Below are 24,519 nucleotides of genomic sequence, written 5' to 3' on the forward strand. Positions count from 1 at the left end.
CACCCAATGCTTCAAGGGCTAAATTGTGCAAGAAGGATGAATACAAGTTATTTCATAGTATTTATATGCTCCTTTACATGTCTTTGTAGAAATATTCCACCCTCCCAAACTACTATATACTTTGTGTTAGTCTGCAAACAAAGTCTTGCTCAGACAGCTGCAGCCATGCTAGTGGCAAATGGCTTTTGGGTGAACTGAAAACTATGCAGTCACCATGCTCTGATGAAAAGGGCTTTTTTAGTGTCCTCTGCTGTCTGATGTCTTTCTGAAAGGCAATTTGTGGAACAGTCAAGATGAGAAACATGTTTCAATACTTAATGTTTTAAATTTGGTACTCTGCAGTGAACATAAATTTTTAATTTTAACAGAAATTGCTTAAGGGTAAAATAAGCAAAACATTTAAAAAGAGCAAAACATTTAAAAAGTCACCAAGTGCATCCCACCATGCCAGATGAACAGCTAAGCCACTTACAGCAGGTCCCATGAGAAAAGTCAATTCTCAACAAAAAAGCAACTTACACATTGAGCTGCATCCTCTCAAGTACCTGGGAATTTCCTGCTCTTCTTCCAGACCCTTTAGTCCTTCTCAGCATCACCCTTGCTGTAGCATCGGCTAAGCACTCAAAACTACAAGTTCCTATGAAGAGTTTCAACTTCCTTCACTTGTGCTGTCTGCACTACCATTCAGCATTCAGCTCCTACCTGAGCCCAGAGCTCTGCTGGGCCCCACCTCCCTGTTGGTTCCCCAGGACCTGGTACATCTCATTCCACTTTGGCCTCACCCAGCACACTGGGTACTTCCTCCTTGCCTTTGGTTTTAAATGGCTGGAGGCAATGCAGAGAGCTGGGACTCTAAACATGCAGGTATTGCCCCACCAAACCCCACAGAGAAAAGAAGAGATTAAACCCCAGAAGGTTTTTTAAGCTGGTATTTTTATTAGAACTCTCTACATAAAGCACCTTTGCCTGCCTTAACCTCTCCGAGCGCAGCTCTTCCGTTACACAGCACGAGATGCTCTGATCTATTCCGCGTTTCTGGATTTGGACACGGCTGCCTTCACTGCCTGCATGATGGCATCCTTGTCAATGCCAAACATCCTCAGCAGCTCAGCTGGCTTCCCACTGCGGGGCACGTGGGACACAGCCAGGCGAGTGACGGTGACACCGGGCTCGCCCACGACAGCGGCACACACGGCTTCGCCAATGCCACCTGTGGAGAGAGGGCAGACTGATGGACTGATGGAGTGTCCCAGCAGCAGCATCCACACTGTGTGTGTGGGACCTGCAACTTACAGCCTCCATTCCCAGCCTCGGCAAAACACCAAGCACACATATCTGGGTGGGCCAACTGCGAAATGAAAACCCTGTCCTGTGTCAAAGGCATCCTGAGGACAAGCAGGCTGCCGTTTCTGAAGTACTCAGCCATAAGCAGCAGGACACACCTGCCTCTCAAGGGCACAGGACTGTCAGCAAGCTCTCACCACCTCGACACCAGCCACCAGGAACCAGGTTTAAAAATACACTTTGACTGAAGAGCATTTACAAGTGTACTTAACATGCTGAAATTCCAACCAATCTCAGCAGCACTTCAGAGCTCCATCTTTTCACAGTGCCTGTACGTGCTGCTGGGCACCTCTCTGAGTTATGTAATGTATTCACAACCTTTGCTCAGACTCAGCTCTGACTCACTATCAGTCACAGGGACAAAGGATGCAGGAACTGCATGGAGGCAGGAGAGACACTGGAAGCAGAAGTACTAGGGAAGAAAACTGGACTTGTGTCAAAAGCATGTGCTGTGAGATCTGGTAGAAGAGACACCTTAGTGCCACCCTTCAGAGAGTGTATCCAGGATCACAGCTGCCCACAGCTCCAGGTGTGGGATTTAACCAAAATGAGCCTGCAGCCAGATGCACCTCTGTGGATGCAGCTGGTGAGATAAGTGTGATGGGGCCTGCAATGCACTCAGGGTTCTGAGGCACAGACACCTGCCCTGCCTGCACCACAGAGTGCTGTGCCAGCACACAGCTCCTGTTCAACACCTCACAGTTAAGACTCTGCTGTCTTGCAAACCTGCAGTAAAATACTTGTTCAGAGCTGAACACTAAGCTAGAAAATGATGAGGTTCAGTGATCTATCACCACCCATAGTCTAGGACAAAACATGGTGTATTCAGCACTTACAGTAGAGCCAGCTCACTTCAGGTACCTGGCAAGAGTGATGCTCACCTTAAATTAAGATAATATTCTCATCACTATATCTACTAATTTCTGTTAGTAGATATCTATGGTGGTGGAGAAGACAAAGGGAGGAATTTATCCCAGAGTAACTGTGGAAAAACTATGGAAACTGCCCAAACCATCTGATTTCAAGTAACCTGGAGCCAAGCTTTTGGACACATGGAATACTTAAACCTGCACAGCAATGGTCTCTCTTGCAATTTCACACCTGCAAAGAAGCTGCTGTACAGCCTTTGAGAGAACACTCTGAGCAGAACCCCTGCAGCACAGCAGGAATTTACAATTTCACTGGGCACAAATGAATCCAGACTTCACTTGGACCAAGCACACAAAGGGCACACAAGGCCAAGTTAATCAGAAAGGCAGCCCTGATCACCCCTTAAATCTTTGGAACCTTTCAACCCTCATTGTCACTTTATAATCCTAACAGCACCAAAAAAAACCCCTGAAATCTCTCTTTTGCTTTCATGGGATGACAGCCTCAGGTCTCATACTCCTCTATCAGGTCAGAAGCTGTGAGCTTTCAGCCTCTGAGGGCTGTGACCTCCCAGACCCTTCTCACCTTCATGGTAATGGTCCTCAACAGTGATGATTCTGCCCTTGGTTGCTCTTGCATTTTCAAGTACTGTCTTCTTATCCAGGGGCTTTATAGTGAAGGGATCAATCACACGGATGTAGATTTTTTCTGCATAAATAAATGAAAATAATATGCAACAATTAATTGCAACATGCAAGACAATGCCAGTGGTACAGGCAATGGCTGTGATCTCCTAGACCTGAGAACTGCCCACATGAACTTTCAGGTACATGTACCTATGACTCATCTGTCACAGAACCCAGCCAAGCCTCATTTTTATATATATTCTTTCTCCATGCACCTTGTGGAATACTTATATCCATTTATTCACAGACATAATGGAGGAGACTTGGAAGAGGGACTCAAGGTTACCAGGAGCACCCATCAGCAAAACAGTCATCTAACTGGCTTTCCCCAGGTAAGAGAGAATCCAGTCACCAGAGAAATCCTCCTTACTCAGGCTGTCACAGACCTTTATTGTCAAGCAAAGTACAATTTCCACCTGATTTTTGGTGTGTAGGCATTCTGAATTCTTTCTTCACTGCAGGCTGCCATCTCTCAGGTGTGCCTGTCTGAGCTGCCCAGCCCTACCAGGGCACCCTTAAGGTTGGTTGGCACCAAATCCAGATCTGCCCTGCCCTCATAAGGCAGGCCCAGTGGCTCATTAAAGCTGCACACAAATGGCAATTGTTTATAAAGAATAGCAATTATGTGAGGTTGTCTCTAATCCTGGCTGGCTGAACACTGGGCTGACTCCTACATATGAAGAGGCCCTATTGTCAGTTTTGTGACTGAAGGCTCTTTAGTGGCCAATACATTTTGGGTATTAGACCCTGCCTCTGCACTATGGGATTATCTCTCCAGAGGTGATTACTCAGACTTTAAGATCAGCAGAGCATTGTAAAGCACGGTAAGTGCAGAAAAATAACCATGGTTCTGAAAATACAACTTTTAGAATGTCCTAAGCCTGGTAACTCAAGTTCATGACAAAGTATCAGTCCACTGAGACGCTGCACACAAAGCTCCCCATAAGCCACAGCATTACTGTATTATCTCCTGCTATTTGTAATCTCTTCCTGGGGGGAGGCTCCTGACTCACAGATGGGTTTTTGATGGTTTCTTTCTCTTATTTCAATGAAGGATTACCATTGCTGTGAGATGTCAATGACTTGAGCACTGCCAGAGATTTGTGCCCCCTCCTGCACTGGTTCAGAGTTGCTGCATTCAAAGAAACCCAGGTCAGCAGTGAGCCCAACCTGGGCCAGGTGCCCATGGGCACACACAGGTGACAAGCTGTGGTTTGGGACCTGGCCCCAGCCTGTTTGCAGCTGATTACTGTACCAGACCAGGTGCCTCTCCTGCTTCTCACACAGTGTCCCCAAGCCTCTGCCCACAGGGCACGACCACAGATCAGTAATTCTAAGGAGACCCTGATGTGATCTGTTGTCAATTTTCATGGCTTCTAATGCTGTTAAGCCAACTAAAACCTCCTCCATTAGGCAAGGCTGGCAGCTGCATGCTGTGTTGTACTGTATCAGCTAACAGGTGCCTGACTAGCTGTCTGAACAGTGTAATTAATGTTTACCAGCACAAAGGGTGAGCAGTTAGGCTGGCTGGTATTGATTTTTTTTTTCTGTGTTACATGACAAAAAGGATAAAACCTCACCTTTTCTCAGCTGCTCTGCTGCAGCCAGTGCTTCATGCAGAGTGACTCCTGCTCCAATCACAGTCACTTGGTCATCCTTACTCTTCAAAATCACCTGCAAGAAAACATGTCCATGTGTTTTTAACACTTAATCTTACTGTTTTTTTTTTTTTTTACATTTCTAGAGATTTTAATGAAAAGATCAAATATTTGCAATACTTTAGAGGGAAAAAGGCTTTTACAAAAGGAACACTGCATATTTTCTGTGATTCTATTTATCTGTGCACTATTTACCTTTGCCTGTCCAATATGGAAGTCCTCATTGTTGTTGTAAATGACAGGGTTTTCAGGACGACTGGTTCTGATGAAACAAATGCCCTGTTTCCGAGGTAAACATGATAGAAGTTAGGAAAAAAGAAAAGTGTTGACATTCTAGTTGATAAATCCTATGAAAAAATAATACAGCAAAATGCCTTTTTCTATTTGTCTGATGTTCACCCTCCTATGTTGCCTCTGGTTCTTATAAGTAAACTCTGCCCCACCAATTCCCATTTGTCCTTTGTGGCAGCTGGTTGCTTCAAACAGCACAAAACACTTCACCTCCTCTTGGAGCACACTGATAACTTACAATTTCCTTTCTGATTCCAAGATACTTATTTCTCTTTTGTTCTCTTGTGGAAATGGAGAATCCTACTTGAGTTAATTAGACTCTTAGAACCTTACCATAAATGTGCAACTTTTACTCTTGTGAATTTTAAATTAGAGAAGAATGCTGGGTTGAAAGAAAGGAAAAAGGCTTCCCATCAGTTGAAGTTCAGATGCCCTTCCAGAAGAAGTAGCAAACTTGTACTTTAATCTCTTCTTCCCACTCCTTTCCCCATCTCCCATCTTTTTTTCCACAAACCACTCATCATATTTGTTACACACCAAATTTCCACACTCCTTCACTGAAAACCTGTAGTAGCAAGATTGAATTTTTTCAGATCATTTTCTTGTTTCTTAAGATACACTTCTATGGCAGCCAAGGAAAATACTGATCATAGAGATGATCAAAATCCACAATATAGAGATTTATCTTTCCATATCCAGCTTCAAGTTTGATTCCAGAGATAAGGTACTAGGAGAGCACTTCTAGGTTTGCTAAAGACCTACACTTACTCTAATTCAATATAGATTCAAACTGCACTCGTGTACTCATTTACATCTCCCCAAATCTGGCCCACAGCATTCACGACTGTTCATTCTGCACTAGCCTGGACAGAATGTCTGCAACCTTTCCTTGAAAAGAAAACATCCCACTGCCCCCCTGGAGCCTCGGGAAGAATTTACGTGGGTAGAGACATGCAAGAAGCATGCCAGAAGCAACAAGAGTAGTACAAAAGAGAGAATTATTCTCAGGCTCAGAAATACTATGATGCAAACCTTGGTGTTGGCAGCTATTTCCACTGCTTTTTCAGTGGCTACAGCATCACTGGGGTAAAACACAGTGGAGTTGGGAATAGCCCGGAACATGCACAGATCCTCCAGCCCCATCTGAGATGGCCCATCCTCACCTGAAAGAATTAAAGCAGGGTTACAAAAGAGCAAGTGCACATTTTTTACAATCACTCAATATAGAAATGAGGTTCAACATAAACCAGGCAAAAAAGGAGAAAAGGATAAAATCAGGCACACACACGACATGCAAGTCTACCTGCTTGAGAAAAGAATCATCTTCTCCTTAAACTTGGAACCATCTAAACAGTAAATAAGGATAGAAAGAGACTAAAAAGAAAGAGAACTGGGATTAAAAAGAAAAAATAGGAAATAAAGTATAACAATAAAACAACACAAAAGGAATACAACCAAATAGGAAGGGTACAGATACAGAAAGAGGGTCACAAGATATCTGAACATCTTCAGATTTACATGTGCTGAGGCAAAATTTATATTTGTCAATAATGTTCCTCCAGATTTAAACTGCTGGAAATGTGAAAGGAGAATTGCATGTGTCCCATCAGAAATGGAGAATGCAATTGGTACAACTATTCTCAAATTCTTAGGCTAATTTCAAGATTAAATGAAGGGTATGTATGTATTTTTTAATACTGTGAAAAGGTCTTTTAAGGAGCAATAGGGCATCTTTGTTGTTAATTTAACAACTCAAGCACCTCATGGCACAAACTGCAGATCTATGAAAAGGAATCCTTAGCCAGGACACGTGCTGGGTGCCATGATTTTCCATGGTTAAAGAAACAACCACCACAACACCCCCCGCCCCCAGTGACCTTATGTAACGGAGCTTTGGGAATGGCACTGCTCCAAACCAGCCATGCACAGAGCTCTGAATCCACTCATGTCACAGCCTGCAGCAGCAGGGCCAAGAGCCTTCCCACATGCACCCGCTACCTGTTATTCAAGAAGGACGAGTTCACGAGGAAGGAGGAGAATATTTTCCTAAGAGCAGCACAAAATTCTGAAGAACTTTAAACATGTTAAAGAGATCAATCATTGAACTCTGCCACTGTACATTACTAGTAAAGTAAGCACAGATCAGGAAAAGGAAGTGTCTCTGCTTTCAATCATGACATGAAAAACCCTCTCAACATCACAGTTGATAAATGTGTGTACTCTGAATGAGAGGGATCCAGTGGGCATTTTCCTTTCCTAAAATGCACTCACACAATGAAGACATAGAAGGAAAATTAAATTATGTAGAATAAAATTATCAGGTGATACTTTTAATATCCTGAATCTGAATCTTATCTGAGGTAGAGAGTTACTCATGCTTGTCCTGCTTTTGCTATAGTGGTGCCAATACCACCAACATTCAAAGCTCCTCTATTCAATTCAAGGTAACTTAAAGACTGGCACCAAGTAGAGTCTGGCCCCAAGTCCTTATGAAAATCTCAATTTATATGGTTTTGAATACCACAAAACAAATGAGAGTATAATTCTCAATTGCATCTGCAAAACCTCCATTTATAGCTTAATAAAAGAAGTAAATGCTTAATATGAGCAGTAGCAAATGTCCAAATTCTATTTCTACACATGTACACTATGATTTCTTTTCCTATACATTCAGTTTGAAAAAGACAGATTTTTCCATTATTCTCTTATGACCTTAAAACTTACTTAATGTTTAGGTCCATCAGCAACTATTGGTCTAGGAGTGAACTTGTACAAGTTCAGAAGGTCATTGTGATAGCTATTTCTCATAAATTTAATGGTTAAAATTTCAGTGCAGCAGAAGCCCAGGTCTGCCTAGAGCTGCATACCTAAAACTTCAACGTTCATCACAGATCCAGACTGGATTCTGAATTCCATGCAGATTTGGAATTCCATGCAGGCCTGAAGTTCTAGTAAGAAGCACGCTTCATTCATACCCTTTCATTTAAAATTGAATTTTTTAACTGCTAAAGGATTTCTCTGAATAACTTTCTTTATAACTCTTCATATAAGTTGCAAAACTTACATTAACATCATATAACTATTTATATAACTCATTATATATGTTGCAAAACTTTAGGTTGAAATGCTTTTTTGAAAATCAAGTTGAGGCTTGAATGAGATTTGTACCTCAAAAACTTTACACATCGAAGTCTGTACTTCACAGTCACAGATCCCAGCAGAACATTTCATGTGCTGAAAATTGAAACCTGGAAGTGTAGTTCTAGGAGACAATTCAGGTAACCCAAAGGAGTGTTATCTTCTTAAATCAGCAAAGACCAAACCTAATTGGCTTTTGCATCAAAACCCTGCTTGCTAAAAGTCTGAAGGTGGAAGGACTGATTTTAATAAGAGGCTTGTAACAGAATCCCTCCCTTAATAACATACACAATTGTATGTTATTAAGTCTCTACTCCAGAGAACTATACTGCTACAAGTTTGAGGTCTGAGATTAGATTACATGTGTTTATGAATCATCTTTAAATCTTTACCAGTATTACAGATCAAATTAACTATTTTGTTTTAAATGAAAAACCAACTCTCCTCCAAATATTACTGCCAGCCAAAACTATTAAATCAGCTGAAAAACTGATGTATGCAGAGAACCTTAATTTACTCCCCCTGTCAGCTGTCCCTCTCTTTCCCTTTCCCTAGAAATACCTACTAGTTTTTCAAGCATGAATGTCTACTTGCATTTTTCTTCTTGGTATGCAAGTCTGTTCCTGTTTTCATGGGTCATGTCTATGCATTTCAGATAAAAAATAAAATTCTCTTCCTCTTTCAAACCAAAGCCAACCCACTATGATCTGACATGTTCTGAACAGTTACAGTGGGAAGGCAAGTCCAGAGAAGGCTCTGCTGGTGAGGACCCTCAGACAGTTGGACTGAGATGTGCTGGCTCTGCTGCCTTGGTCTCCACTGGTCTCCTTTTCCCACACCTCTCAGGTGGATGGACTGCAGAAAGGGCCTGGGTGAGCAAAGTTCATTCTGCTGTAAGATATCCTGAGTTTGGCTGGGATAGTTAATTTTTTTCTTAGCTGGTACAGTGGTGTGTTTTGGATTTAGGATGAGAATGCTGTTGATAACACACCATTGTTTTGGTTGTTGCTGTGTGGTGTTATCCTAAATCAGGGACTTTTCAGTGTCCTCATGCTCTGCCAGTGAGGAGATGGACAAAAAGCTGGGATGGACCATGGCCCAGACAGCTGACCAAGGCTGGCCACAGGGACATTCCTCACCACAGAATGCCATGATCAGCATACAAACTTGGGGGGGTTGGCTGGAAGGGGCTGACCACAGCTCAGGGACAGGCTGGGCATTGGTCAGTGGGTGTTGAGAAATTGTATTGTGCCTGTTTTTCGGAGTTTATTTTTATAATTACAATTAGTAGTAGTAGTAGTAGTTAACTTCGAGGTTTTTTTTCTGATTCTCCTCCCAGTCCCACTGTAGGGACAGGGAGTGGGTGAGTGGCTGGGAGGTACTTGGGGTCCAGCTGAGATTAAAGCACAACAGATCAGGATTGTGACCTCCTGAGGAACCTCAACATACAAGAGTCCACGGGAGCTGGCCAGATGCATCCCAGAGTCCTGACAGAATTGGCTGATGTAGCTGCCAAGACACTCCCAATGAAAAGTCACAGCAGTACCAGGTGGAGTCTCCAGTAACTGCAAAAAGGGAAACACTGCACCTGGTTTTAAAAAGGGGAAAAGAGAGAATCCTGGGAACTACAAACTACCACTCTGTGCCTGGGAAGATCTTGGAACAGATCCTCCTAGAAGCAGTACTAAGGCACATGGGGAGAGGGAGGTGATTCAAGACAGCCAAGGGTAAGTCCTGCCTGACTTTGAGCAACCTGGTCTAGTGGGAGATGTTGGAAGGAGATGACCTTTAAGATCCTTCCAACCAAAACTGTCTAGGATTCAATTTTCTGAATTATGTAACAGCTTCACAGTTCCTATGTCATTAGTATGTAAGAGATTTTGGATTTTTTCTAATCACCATATTAACAATTTCAGTAGTAAATAATACTGGGATAAGTAGAAGTAGTTATTTCAATTGTGTGATCTCTAAAGTGTTTTTGAGATTGATGGGCAAGAGCATCTGTGCAAGAACAGTATCATTAGTTTCTCATTTAAGGGACTGGGAAACAATGGAACTGTAAGCACATGACTATTCTCTCCACAGAAGACATCAACTGCAAAGATGAAATGGAACCTAAACCCCACAGTTTCATTCCAATCCCTATATATCAGTCTTTACTTGTAGAGTAGGAAAGCTTGTAGGGAAAAGTCCTATTTTCATCATGGCCAAAAAGGAAAAACAGGCCAACAGGCTTGAAATTTTTCTCATTCTTCCTCAATACAACAGAAGTGGACTTGCAAATACAACTTCCTCCTATCACTGCTGCTACAGTAACACCACCCCAGCTACAGTACAGCTTGCCTCCACAGAGCAGGATCCATCTGGCTGCCAGACACTTAATGCTTTTTCTCTTCAAGCCAGGTCTTATAAGCTCTCAGAGATAAGCATTATACCCTTGATAAATCAGCTACCTCAGGTGGCATAAAAGAAGCAGGATGGCTCCTGTGACAGTGTTGGAAATAAAAAGTTTTAATAAAAGGCAAAATAAAAAAGCTCTTTACAGAGAAAAACTGAGCCAGGGCAAGAGGTTCTTGCTCCTGCTAAAACACTTCACAAAAGCGATTACTTCTTTTGTTCTCCTCTTTTTCTAGGGAATTGCTTAGGTGGGTCTTTTTGGCTCCTGTCCAATTAGCTATCCTTAAGTTTGAGGTGAAGTCCCCAAGGTCCTATGAGGTGTCTTTTAACCAAATTGAGGAGAGAAAATTCTGGGCTTTTTTCCTTTTTAAGGAGACAAAGGGTAACTTGTTTACTCCGTCAACAGAGGGCACATTCCTACAGTCACTTATCACTGGCTGGATGGGGACTGCTGCTAGGGAGCCGTGGGTGCCCTTACCGATGGAAACGCCGCAGTGGGAGCCACAGAGGTTGATGTTGCTGTCGGAGATGGCAGCCATGCGGATCTGGTCAAACGCCCGCGTGAAGAAGGTGGCAAAGGTGCTGGCAAAAGCAATGGTCCTGTCACGAGTGGCACAACCAACTGCAATGCTCACCTGAAAGAGGGACATTGGATAAGAGCAGTGAATTCCTCATTTATCACTGGTTTTCAGGACATCATCTGTGGGACTTCTTGCCCTAAAAATTTAGCAAGAAGCTCTCAATGCAGATTAAAAATCTCTGTTTAGTCCTGCTTCTAATTGCTGGTATTTCCAGAGAGGAAAGGAGGCAACTCACCCTCCCAGTATCTATTCTCCTGCATCTCCTCTGCTCCATGCTTCAACTGCTAGCTGTTATTGGTGACTCTTACTGGCAGCTTCTTTTCTTTATCTGCTTAAAGCAGCCATTCAAAGATTTTTAAGACTTATCTCCCTCTTTCTTCTCCTGGATCAAAGGCTTAGGTTCTCAGTTCAATGGACATGGTCTTGCTATCTCCAGAAGACAAAAATCATCATTAGTAAGAAGGAATGGATTTACTTGTGTTATTTGGACTGGTATTTACTAAAAAGGCCCTTCTTCAGCAAAATGGAAATTAGAACAAGGTTTCTAAATTGGTTTTTGCTACAATTACCTCACATTTATTTGAAAAACAAGTATTAGACCCCCACTGTAAGGGAGCTCACACTGAATGGTCATACTGATCTTTCAATAAACCCAAGGGAGCAGTTACCATGTTCTGCTCAGCAATGTAGCACTCAATGTAGCGACTGGGATGTTCCTTCTTGAAGAGCTCTGAGAAGGTGGAGTTCTTTGTGTCGCCATCCAGAGCAATCACTCGATCGTTGGCATGGCCCAGTTTTGCAAGCGCAACCCCGTAAGCCTTGCGGGTGGCCCACTGCAAAAGGAAAACACACCAGGGCTGCTGTAACCTGCTGCTTTCTAGAGGCTTTTTTTTTTTTTGTTCCTGTTTTATTGTTTTCAAATGATAGCAGTATCAAAAGTACATATGAGTACAGTGACACACAGAAGAGTAAACAAATCCACAATGAAGCATTAGAAAATACATCTGTGCTAAAATTGGCAACTCTCCACCAATCTGGCTGGGAAATGTTTAAAACCTTGCTTTCCAATCATGGAAATTCACCGAACCTCAGAGAGTTTCTTCAATTTTAAAGGCACATTAAGTAGTTTAGAAATTTGATAATCATGAAATGAAGAAGAGTGATTTGAATCTCCATATTTTAATATGTTTATATACCCTTTTGATACCCAGCAAGTTGACTGTCTGTGTACCACCACAAAAATAGGTGTCTGCCTACTGAGAAGAGGTGGGTATTTGCAACTGGGGCAAGGGATAACACAAAACTTCCTGCTGTCCAGTTTAACAGTCTCACACTTTGAAATATCTGACCATCAGTGAAAAAGAAGGGAATACCTTTTCTCCCACTTTGTAAGTTGGTGGAGATGGCATCTTAATGTTTCTAATATTTACTATAGGTGCATCTTCTTCTGGAAGGGCTGGAGAAAGCTTTTTCTTGTTTTGGATTCTGTCATCTATTTCCTGAATGACCTGTTCAGCCATATTTTTTGGAAGGGGCTTTCCATGCCAGCTTTCCTTATCTTCAACACCTGTGTATTTAAAGTCACATTAAAAGTAAGAAAAGTATAAAAACAATTTCGGTTTTCAGCTGCAGATTTTACCCAGATAAAAGTGCAGTGGAGTATGACAGTCCATTATTTTCTTCCAAGGAAGAAATTCCTTGAAAAATTACAGTAATATTCAACTGCATTAAGACAGACATATTTAAACAAATAGGAGGAATTTTACATAATCAAATTACATATATTCCAAACTTGTGACAAAATCCCAGCATCTTCTACTGAAATTATTTGTAAATTTGCACCTAACAGACCTAAGTGTGGCAGGAAGCAACCAGTAAATCAGTGTGAACATTTCCCATGAAATTTCAAGAGTCCTATTTAAACCAACTCAGATAAGTTTGAAACAACAGTTAACCAAGGTGTCCAATTCAAACAAGATCTGATATTTTACAGCTTTATTTTAATAGCTTCTGTTGACTCTTATCTGTGCACCTGGCACTAACAGCCAAATCACCTCTCTGGCTGATACACTGCTTTTCCCTCAGTCACTACAAATAATGAACTTTGCTTGCTTACTCAATGAAAAGGAATGAAGACATTCACTGGTGTTATTAATATTTATCTGGTCAGAAAGGCAAGCTCAGAGTGCTGCTAAAAGCTGTGGCTAAAGGGAATCATGGCAACCCTTGACACACTGAGTGTGCATTTGCTCCATCCCACGGATAGAATACTCCATAGCTGGCACGCGTCTCACTTGATAGGACTAAACCAATTTTCTCAGCAATAATGTTGCTGAGAGGTACAGAGGGTAAAAGACTTTCTGCATGCTGCTCCTTGGATGTGCAGGTACCTGTACTGCAGCACTAGGTATACATTATATCTACGTGTGTATGCTAAGCAAGAATTCTTTTATTACCTGATATGCCTTTGCCTTTAAAAGTCTTTGCAATGATGGCTGTTGGCTGATGTTTGGCCTGGCCAAAGGCTTTGCAAAGCTCCTCCACACTGTGTCCATCCACAATGATGGCATGCCAGCTAAGAACACAAACAGATCAACTGTTTCTAAAGGGTTTTAGCATGTGACACTCTCTGGTAGTCAGCAATAACAATAACAAATACTAACTTAATTCCAGTACAGTGTCTTTTTAAGAGACACAAAGTATGCCAGAAACACGAACTAGCATTTATTTGAGAACATAAAAAATAGCACAGCTGCTTTTTTGTAATGCAAAATGAGTCACAGGGGGATCAACAACTATGAGCAAAATTCACAGCCCACAGATAACTAAGTTATCCTACATTTCTTCAGACATAATGGCCATTTTTAATCACAAGAGCAAATCAAACATCTAGAAATAAGATGAAAACTGACAAGAGACGTTGATTAAAAAAACCCAAAATACTCAGGCATAATTTGGTTTCTATTGTATCTGACAATTTTTAGCACGGACTTTGCATCTGCATAGAAACATGAAACTAAATGAAAGCCAATACACAAAGAATTCTCTTACTTTCCATGCTGTTTTTTTCTGATCTACTTGCTATAACAGGACATGTGGTTACAGTTATAAAATCTGAATTTGGTGTGTTAAAAACAGTTTTAAGACCCCTAACAGATTTATCTGAACAAGCAGTCCGTATTTTTCCTCAAAGCCAGCAAATTTTGCCACTTTCAATACTCCTGCTGCAGCCATAAAGTTGACCAATATCAGGCATTATGAAAGAACATCTTCCTTGCTGATGGAATCCTTTAGAGCTGAAAGCTCATTTGAACAATTCTGAGAAGCAAATAGAACATACATTTTCAAATGAGAGATTATCCTGAGCTTCTCCCACTCACATACCCAAAGGCCTCGCAGCGTTTCTGGTAGATTTCAACGTGATGCTGCAGAGGAGCAGGGTCACTTTGTCCAAGACGATTAATATCAAATATAGCAACAAGATTATCAAGCTTGTAAAAGCCAGCAAAGGCCATTGCCTCCCAAACAGAGCCTTCAGATAACTCTCCATCTCCAAGCAGACAGTACACTCGATAGCTAGAAGAAATTAAAAATGAAAATAAATCAGGTTTGATGTGTAAACACTATTAAATCAAAACTCCTCTAATAATTCATAGTAAGAATTCACTTCATTTTTCTATCCCAAACTCGATTCCCATTGTTCAATGGATTAGTCTCTGCTAAAGTTATGTAACCTTAGACAAATCAAATTAAAATAGTTACGAGCTGTTACATGTTAGAAAAATACGGTGAGAAATACTGTACTCCTTTCCAAACCTTTGTCTCAAAAAAAATCAAGTCTTAAGCCTCCCACTGCAAGGCTTGACTGAACAAGCCCATTGAACACTGTCACTGTGACTCAGCAAGAGCCTGAACAATGCAGGGACAGTAACCTCTGCTTCCTCCTTCCTCCCATATACCCTCTGGAAGGACAACCAACAGGAATTAATTTCAGGAAACTCTAAATTGTGCATGAGCTCACCTAAGGATTAAAGCATACTGCACAACAAATTCAGAGTTCAGGAAAAAGATAACCAACATGATATGACTTTGTAGACTATTTCTTCAACCACTGAAGCCCTTTATTTAGGTAAAACTCAGTTAGCAGGAGTACTGCCTCATCTCTACCCAATTCAGCCACAGCATTTGTCTTTTACTACCACTCTTCTTCAGAATGACAAAACTTTGTAAATGTTTATTACCCACTAAAATAATAAAAAAAAGAATAGTAAATTTTTCTTCAAATATATAATTTTAAAACAAAATAATCGAGATGGCTGTCAGTGATTTTTTTTTTTTTTACTCAACATGAAGCTATAACAGACTTTTGATCTGATTCCTACCTGCCTTCAGCTAAATGTGAACTCCTTGCAATTAAGCTGCTTCCCAGTGCTGCACGCAAGACCACCTTTTCCTTTTGTCATGTAAGCACTAGTTAGATTTTTTCCACACGTAGCATCTGCTAAACTCAATTAAAATCAGCAAGTCATCTTTCACAGAAATGATTTCAAGCTAGTGAAGTGTAGGACACATTAACTGGGCAGCCTATGCTCAGATGTACTAGAACTGTCAAATAAAATATATCAACCACATCAGGCTATTTTCCTCCTCATACAGATTTGCCTTTAGACATCTTCTTTTCTTGTGCACAAAACAAATGGCAGGAGCAGTCATTTTTGTCTCTGTGGAGTCGAGTGCCTTTCTGATAACATTTTGGGCCCTATTTTATGATTCAATTATGCTATTATTGACCATAACGGTTCCTTATCCAACGTTCTCCATTATTTGTCATCTGACTTTGAACAGACGTCTCCAGCTTGCACTTTCCTTCTAAAGGGGACACATCCAGTCTCAAAATGGATATCAGTGACTCTGGAAGTTAGGGGCTCCTCCAACAACTCCCTGTCTTCTCTGTTCAGGAACATCAGCTTGCAATGCTGTCAGGTTACAAAAGAAACACACATATGCACTAATTGTTGCTAATCTTTAAATCCTTGGTAGTTTTACTGGCAACAGCTTTGTAATTATCTATCATTCAAAACCTGAATTTGAAATCAGATTTGGGATTGAATAAAGGAGAATGAATCTACTATCTATGTAATTTAACAAAATTTTCCCAATGAATACCTATAATCATGAAGCATGAAAATGGAGTTACCTGGCTCTGTCAAAGAATTTGCCAGTGTATGCCATTCCACAAGCAGCACCAAGACCCTGCCCAAGGGATCCAGTAGCCACATCAGTGAAGGCTTGTCTCTGAGAATAAAAAGGCAACAATTATTTTATAGTTATGAAAGAGAGGAAGTAATTTCCAGTGCTAGAAGATGGTTCAACATATATCACAATGCAGCTTCTCAGCCATAACAATGTGCAAGTCCCTCTAAATCTTGCTGTGAACCCCTGATTTCTCTGCAATGCAAGTTTCCTTTCCTGATGACTGTCACAAGCTAACTGGGCACTCTGAGACGGAATGGAATTTCTCAGCTATGCTTCGGATGGCAACAGTTAAGAATTGATGATTTTGTGTAAAAAGAATCAATTGAAACAACTGGCTGGGAATGGAAAGACCAGTGAGATGGCCAAATGGTGTAAACTCTTGAAATACCTCAAAACTGCTTAAAGGGCAAGTGAAGCCCGGATGCAACTTTACCTAAACATTTATAAAATGGAAAATACTGCCATGCAGTAAAGTAGGGTGTGGCAAGCACAGTAGGGGAACTTTACTACAACAATAAAGGTCATTTCTACATGCTCATTCAAACACAGTTCAAATTCAGTTGTGAAGCCATAAATACCATCATCCTTCTTAGAAGTCTTTATCTTTCCTGTACTGCTGGCAACCAAAATTGCTGTGAAATACATACACTTCTTGTTTCACAGAAAACATACTTTCATATCAAAGATTATGAGCACTCACTGGCACTGGGTGTCCTTCTAGGACAGAATCAATTTTCCTCAAGTTCAATAATTCTGCTTCTTGTAGAAAGCCAGCCTCTGCCCAAACAGAATATAAAATTGGTGCTGCATGACCCTAGAGAGAAACAGAAATTGTAAACAAAACACAAATTTCACAATTCCCGACTATCAGGACAAAACTCTACAAAGCTGACAAACCCTGAAATCAGGTTCTGGTGCCCATTATGAAGGCATGGAGTTATTAAACAGTTTTACAGTGCACACATCCACACTGATGCTTGTTTCCAAGCTCCCCACGCCCCTGCTTACAGCACCCCGGCAGGATGAGCAGTGTTATCTCACTACAACTTCCTTCAATATCAAAGTACTCAGGGTTGAATGCAGTGAGTGACAACAGGCAAAGTTTTAAGCTTTGTACACTCAGACCTTTGTGGAGCAGTCATCTTCCACTCCTGGAGTCATCTGGAGTCAAAAGAGCATGCAGAGGTTTGAAGCCATTTGGCAACTCTGGACAGCAACACTGATGAATTAGAGAGCTAAAGTAATCATGAGGAAGAGACTCTCAGTGCTTCACCACCTCAGCATCAACTGCGTGCTTCTCACTCAATTCCTTCTTTCAGAGTGGCCACCGAAAATGGCAAGTTGCATCCAGCAAAAGGACATTCACCACGGGCTCCACAGCACTACTGCGAGCCACCACATGAGGAATTCTGACTCAAAGATGGACTGTGCATCACTGGAGCACTTCATCTGCCATGTTCTACAGCATTCGCAATGTTTCACGTTTTCTGAAGGCCCCTCACCTGCCTTTATGTCATATGAACAATATATCTCCATGATTTGCAAGGACACAGGAAGGGGACAGAAACATTAACAGCTAGCACAGATTGGGGTTTAAGTGTTTTCTGACCCACAGTGGCTTCAGATGTAACAGTGACTTTAGTACCATACTGGCACAGTAGGAATGCAAACTGCAAACTATTCACTAACCTGCCCCGTTTCATGTAATGCTCCCTGAGAAGCTGGCAGGAATTAGTGCCCACAGCTGTGACATGGCTGCAGGCAGAACAGCAGGGCTGCATTTAACAAGAGAGCACAAAAGCCAACTGCAACTGCCTCGTTAGAAAAATAAAACAGACCTTACTGCATCCTCATAGATTGTATAGACAATAAATATTTATTATTTAACATTACAACAATGTAATATAGTGGAGTTAAGACTTATCAGGACACATTACAAAGACCCTTTTAAAACTGTTTTTAAGTTATGTTGCAACTTAATTTAGCCAGCTTCTTTCTGTAGCAGACAAATTCCAGGCTCTCAGATATTTCCAACAGACTTCTCTGCAGATGTGTGTGTAAACGCAAGTCAAAGAAGACAAGTCAATTAGATCTACAGACAGACAGCTCTTTGCTAGCAGATTGTAACAGGACAGCAAACGAGTAATTATTTATTTACCTTTGAAAGAACAAACCGGTCGTTGCTGGCGTTTCTGGGGTCTTGCACTTTGTACCTCATGGTATGGAAAAACAGCACAGACATAATCTCTGCTGCACTGCAACATGATGTAGGATGGCTACAAGTCAAGAAGACCCAAGATTACCACTTGTGTTACTGTTTGCTCAGGACCGCATTTTTAAAGTATCACTTCATCAGACCCCAACTCCTCAGCATTAAAATACACAAATCTGAGGAGTTTGATAACCCACCCCTGTGCTGTTCCCCCAGTGCCAGTCAAATACTTTGAGACAAAGGGAGCCTCTGATCTGGTTGAAATGGGTGTTCAATCCGAACCCTGCTGACAGCTCAAGGACTTGTTTTTTAGAGCTCTCCCTTCTTCTCCATGCCAAGGACCACCACCTGAAGGGGTGGCTGAAGCACAGGACAGTCAGACACAGGCTGTGTCAGCCTGGGCCTGAAATCAGACTCCACTGATTTATCTGGTGGCAGAAATTCACACCAATGCAGAGGAAACAAGGACAGCTTGCCACCGAACTGGAGCCACTGGCTGAGTGGAGAAATTAAAAACATGGCATCAGGACTTGTTCAGGCTCTGATGCACATGCAGGGATTGGTAATGCAAGATTAACTTCTGCAGAGACTTCTGGAACTTTTATAATAGTATAATTTAGGAACCATTTCATTGTACCACATTAGAGCTGACAGAATAAGAATTCTGATTTCCAAAGAGGACATTAAATAATGCAATTATTGTTTTCATCTTCTACTGAAACTGGATATGGAAATTTACTGTCTCCAGTAAACACCCAGATACATGCTGTAAAATACTAAATTGCTTAATCTTTGGCTAAGAGGGGAACTAACATTTTCTACATTTACATCTTCATAAGTTTGAAATATTGTATGAGTTGGTTTATCAAACATTTTGAGGTATCTGGTATAGTCCCTCATGTTGAATTGTCTGGGATAACAGCAGCATTAATTCATACTTCAGCTATAACTTGCCTTCAGAATACACAGGCAACTGTGCCATAAAATATCAACAAGTGAATATAAAGTTATGTGAAGAGGTTATGCAAGTAGAAAATATGGAGTTATTCCATGACAAGGTATATATTTCATTTGAAGTGCAATAAAAGGGCACAGAATTACTTTTATTTATCTGCATTACTGTAATTTACGTAATAATCACTCTAGTTCTTATGCACCTGGAATGGGTGGCACCACTTGACCACTTGGAAGTACCAGCCTTGGCTTTTCACTTGCCATAAAGCTTAAAAGGGGTAAGGAAGCTCTTTAAAAATATTTGAGTATGGAAAATAGCATTTTTCAGATTTTACTGATGTAAACATAATTCTTGACATCAGCCTTTGCTACTGAAGTACAGAAAAGTGGATGATGAATAGTAAAGAGGTTGAAAAAGCCGTTTCTTCTCACTTCCTCTTCTACCAACATTTACTTTTCATCTTTAGCAGGCTATTCTTCAAATTTCATCCTACTTGTAAAACAGGACAAACTGGCTATGAAAGTGTCACTTTTGTTTCCTACATGTATATTTACCATGCATGTTAGGATTAGACAACACTTTCACTAGAACTTTAATCAGAACATTTTCTTTTGACAGTAATAAACCTTCCCACCCAACATCCCCAACATAACTGTAATAAGACAATAAAAACATGCAAAACACTAGCGAAATACAAATTATTGTTAGTGTCCATCCCTTAGTAAGTACTCACACACAGGGAACCAAGAGAATTAGCTTTAAACCATGGTTCAAACATATTAGTAAATATTTATGTATTCGAGTTAATCAATAAGCCTTACATGCTTGTTTAAAGCTTTCATTCCTTTAATTTTATTAACTTTATACTTAACCATACTTCTATGAACTCCTGGTCTTGATTAAAAAAGTTTTAAACCACCTAAAATGGTAGCATGTGAAAAAAAAAAAAAAAGTAGAAAAATTTAATAAATTACCTGAAAATTGGAAAAAAATCTTGTTAAAGCTACAGGTTAATTAAATGAACTTCTACTACCAGAAATAAAAAACCCCTTAACTTCGAAATACAGTCCTTCGGTAGGAAACCAAACCAAAGTACACTAGAACACCAAAGTCCTGGATCCACACAAAACAAGGGTAAAATAATTGCTCCAAGTTAGTTTTGTGGGGGGCTTTTATTACTGTGCATCAATTGATATTTGTTCCATCTACATGTGTCCACACATTTCAAAGGATAATGGTGGAAAGCTAAAATGGAACACTGAGTCAAAACCAAAAAAAACTGGAGAAAAAAATCATCTGCAACAAGTGATCACATCACATATTATGAAACTTAACTGCCTCTTAAGAAACTCTTGCAACTTCCACTTTTAAGAATGTATCCATCCTGCTCTAGGAAGCCAAGACACTGTTTCAAAACTGCAGAAGTTTATCATCAGCTGCAGCAGAGACTCTACCCATTTCAATGGGAATGTGTGCACTACTTATCTAAAAGAAAAAGCTCTTCCATGCCCCAAAGCAAGAATGTTCAATCTTTACAAATAACCTAATCAAACTTTTTGCCCACGTAAGTAATTCTGAGCACAATTTTTTTTTCCAGTTCACTGAATTTTTCCACTCCAGCTGATGAAATACACAAAGTGATGTGTCTGAGCAACTTCAGGATCAGACTGAGTTAGGTCTTGTCCAGGCAAAGACTGTACTTTCTTTAATAGAAGGTAAAAGAAGTAAAGACTGCAAGAACTGGTGTGACATATCTACCACACCAACACTTGTGTTGCAATACACGCCACAGTTCACGGAAATTACTTCCTTGAAAGTAGTAGGCAGGTCCTGTTTTTTCTGAAGTGCTTTTATTGCAAGTGTTTCCTTCAGTTTTTACAAGCTACACCTTTAACAAACATATATTTCCTTAACAAAATCAAAGCCATCATGACAATTCACATTTTTAATTAACTGTAAGCTTCTGTTTAAACTTCACTTGGATTCAAACATCTTTTCCCAACCTCAGTGCACACCAGCAATGTAAGCAAAGCACACTGCCTCAGTTTTTAGAAAACATTCATAATGCACAGCTCCTTTGGAAATGTACATGCTTTGCCTAACTCCACAACAGACTGAATGTCTTTTGGGCACATTACTACACCATCATCTTGGCAACCAAATCTTATTAAGAAAATATATTACTTATCAACAGAATCTTCTCTCAAGAGCCCATCTTTCATAATCTGTATGTTATCAGGTTGTGTAATAATTTCAGACTACACAACTCCAGTGGCAGAATAAACCAGAGGGATTAATGAAATGCCTTTGTGCTAGAAGGACTCAGTATTGTAGCACAGATGAACCAGGGAATAAAAAGCTTGAGTAAAACTACTTTTAGTTTCTTCATCAGTATGGTGAGAATGGTTTTACTGGTGATTTTCATGGACTGCAGAAGAGAAACAGAGGCTGTAATATGATCCTTTCTCATTAACAGCACATCAGACAAAACAGAGAAATAATTTTATCTGTTGATGAGACAACTGATACCATACATCCCTGTGGCCTGCTTAAAAAACTTACTGGAAGCTGAACACAGAAGCCCAAGCTCTACAAAGCACAGTTTTTCAATTTACACTTTCACACAGACTTGTGTAATATTGTACACTGCAGCTCTGAAACAAATCAAGAACTAAAAGGGCAGTTGTTGAGTATCCTATACTTGTTTCTCCGGACTAGACCCAACAAGACAGATTTGTAAAAAGCACTGCTCTGACTTGCTGAGAGGTTTCCCGCGTCCAACACCCCATTTCACAGGAAGAACCACAGCAGCACTTTCATTTGCTGTCTGCAAACGGAACGAGTAAAGTTCAGCTTCGAGAGCCATGTGAGGGAGCTCATGGCAGGCACAGGGTGGGGACTGTAAGGCAATTCAAAGAAGCTTTATAATATTTTGCACATCACCCTTCTTCACATAAACCTCAGCATCCAAGGGATTCCTTCGGATTCTTTTTTTTAAACACTGCAGCTAGTTTCAAAAAGGTCCAAAAGAAGAAATTGCAACAAGACGGGATATATGTAAAAAAAATCCCAACCCATCACTTTATATGGAAGCATTCATATATTTTTCAAGCAGAAAAAATGACTTTAATTTTGCATGACTAAAAGCGGATTATTTGCAGAGATTTTTTTTTTCCATAGGTAATAGCACGATCAAAGAAAGGATAACCCTGGAATCTGCACACATCAGGGCCCACACTAAATCCTGTCCAGAGGCCTGAATAAACTGCCCATTGGAGACCGCGGGCATTGCACAGATAATCCCACTTGGGCTCACTTGAAATTCTGTGCAGAATTAGTTCCAACTGACGGGCACGCAATGAAAAAGAAGCCGCTTGCGCCTCGGGCACAAATTCTTTGGTTTCCAGTCCTGCCCCAACTTAGCATTCCCGGCCTCTCTCCCAGTCATAACAGCCGCCGGCACCGGCGACCGACGTGGCCCGGCCCGGGCGGGCTCTGCCCGCGGAGCCCCCGGCCGCCATTTCCACACGTGCCACCTCCGCATCCATCAGCGCCGGGGGTGCCGGGGCCTCGGTGGGATCGGCCCTGCCCGCTCCCCATCCCCATCCGCGGGCGGGAAGCGGACCGCGGGACCGGGGGCTCTGTCCTCGGGGCACCGGAGCAGAGGGAGCCCGGCACGGCCCCTCCCAGCACCATCCCGAGGCCGGATGCAGCCCCGGGATGCGGGAGCGCGACTCGTGTGCGGCCGGGGCTGGGTCGCCGCATGCTCGCCTCCCTCACTCACCCGGAGCCGGCCGCGGTCGTGGCCTTGATGGAGCTGATGCGGAGTCGGTTGGCCGTGTCCTTCAGCGCCTGCAGCGTCTGCTGGTCGGGTTTGTGGTAATCCTCCATGTGGGCGACGCGGGAGGGCTGCGGCAGGTCTCGGGCGGCGGCGGCGGCTGGACCTCGTCTGAGGACGGGCTTTGCGCTGCGGAGGCGCGGCTCACCAGGGCCGAGCGCTGGGGCGGAGAGAGGAGCGCGGGGGAGGGGAGAGGAGCGAGGGGGCGGAGAGAGGAGCGGCCGGCTCCCTCCATTCTCCCTCCCTCCCTCCATCCTCCCTCCCTCCCGCGGCCGGGGCCGGGGCCGGGCCCGCTCTGCGCGGGCCCCGCGGCGGCCCCGGCTCCGCCCGCGGGCGCCATTTCCGTGGCGCGCGGTGAGGCGGCGCTGAGGGCGAGGCAGCCGCGCTCCCCGCTCAGGGAATCGCAGCAGTGGTGGGGCTGGAAGGGAGCTCCGGAGATCACCCGGTGCAGCCCCCTGCCAAGGCAGGGTCACCCCGAGCAGGCGACACAGGAGCGGGCCCGGTGGGTTCGGGATGTCTGCGGGGAGGGGGACTCCACGCCTTCCCTGCGCAGCTGTTCCAGCGCTCTGCCCCCCTCAGCGTAAAGAAGTTCTCTCATGTGGAGGTGGAATTTCGTGTGGTTTAGTTTTGGCCATTGCTCCTGTCCTGTTGCTGGGCACCACTGAAAGGAGTCTGGCACCATCCTCCTGGCCCCTTGTCTTTGAGATATTTATATGCATTAATGAGGTCCCCTCAGTCTTCCCCAGAATAGAGGCCCAGCTCCCACAGTCTCTCCTCATAAGAGGTGTTCCAGATCCCTCATCTACAGTGGAGGCCTCCACTGTACCTCTCCAGCAGTGCCTTGTCTGTCTCGTACTGAGGAGCCCAGAACTGGATAGAGAACTCCAGATGTGCCTCACCTGGGTGGAGTGGAGGGGCAGGATCACCTCCCTCGACATTTTTGATTCTGCCCTGCTCCATAAAGCTGTCGGTCTCCACCCCAGTCGGTTCCTGTCTCTAAGAAAATGTTACAGTATCCCACAGCTTAACACTAACCTGCTTCTTCCACACAGCTGAAACAGTAGCAGACTTGCCCCGTGTGGCTTCCTGTCAGGATATAATTCATATTCTATAACATATGTTAAAAATTTTGATGAACACATAGACTTTTGCATAAAAATGTTGACTTCACCAGCTATCAATCAGCCAATACATTTTCTCTAGCAATTCTGAACACTATGACATTAACGCTAGACTTAAATAGGCAAGTAAAATACTTCATATTTGTTCTAGAAAGCTCAAGCAGCACTAGAA

The 24,519-nt window shown here is 42.3% G+C and overlaps 1 protein-coding gene across 1 annotated transcript; it reads right to left on the minus strand.

Moving 5' to 3' along the window:
• Positions 1 to 915: 915 nt before the first annotated feature.
• TKT (transketolase) lies at positions 916 to 23,448 on the minus strand. The gene is made up of 14 exons (XM_068201758.1): positions 23,173 to 23,448; positions 18,380 to 18,497; positions 16,922 to 17,035; positions 16,163 to 16,260; positions 14,350 to 14,541; positions 13,422 to 13,540; positions 12,339 to 12,532; positions 11,634 to 11,798; positions 10,863 to 11,019; positions 5,882 to 6,012; positions 4,754 to 4,837; positions 4,481 to 4,574; positions 2,800 to 2,922; positions 916 to 1,210 (listed from the first exon to the last, which is right to left on the minus strand). The coding sequence occupies exons 1-14, from the start codon at positions 23,277 to 23,279 to the stop codon at positions 1,023 to 1,025; spliced, it is 1,884 nt and encodes a 627-aa protein (XP_068057859.1). The 5' UTR covers positions 23,280 to 23,448; the 3' UTR covers positions 916 to 1,022.
• Positions 23,449 to 24,519: the final 1,071 nt, after the last annotated feature.

The sequence above is a fragment of the Anomalospiza imberbis genome, chromosome 11 (genome assembly GCF_031753505.1).
Source record: "Anomalospiza imberbis isolate Cuckoo-Finch-1a 21T00152 chromosome 11, ASM3175350v1, whole genome shotgun sequence".
Lineage (NCBI taxonomy): Eukaryota > Metazoa > Chordata > Aves > Passeriformes > Viduidae > Anomalospiza > Anomalospiza imberbis.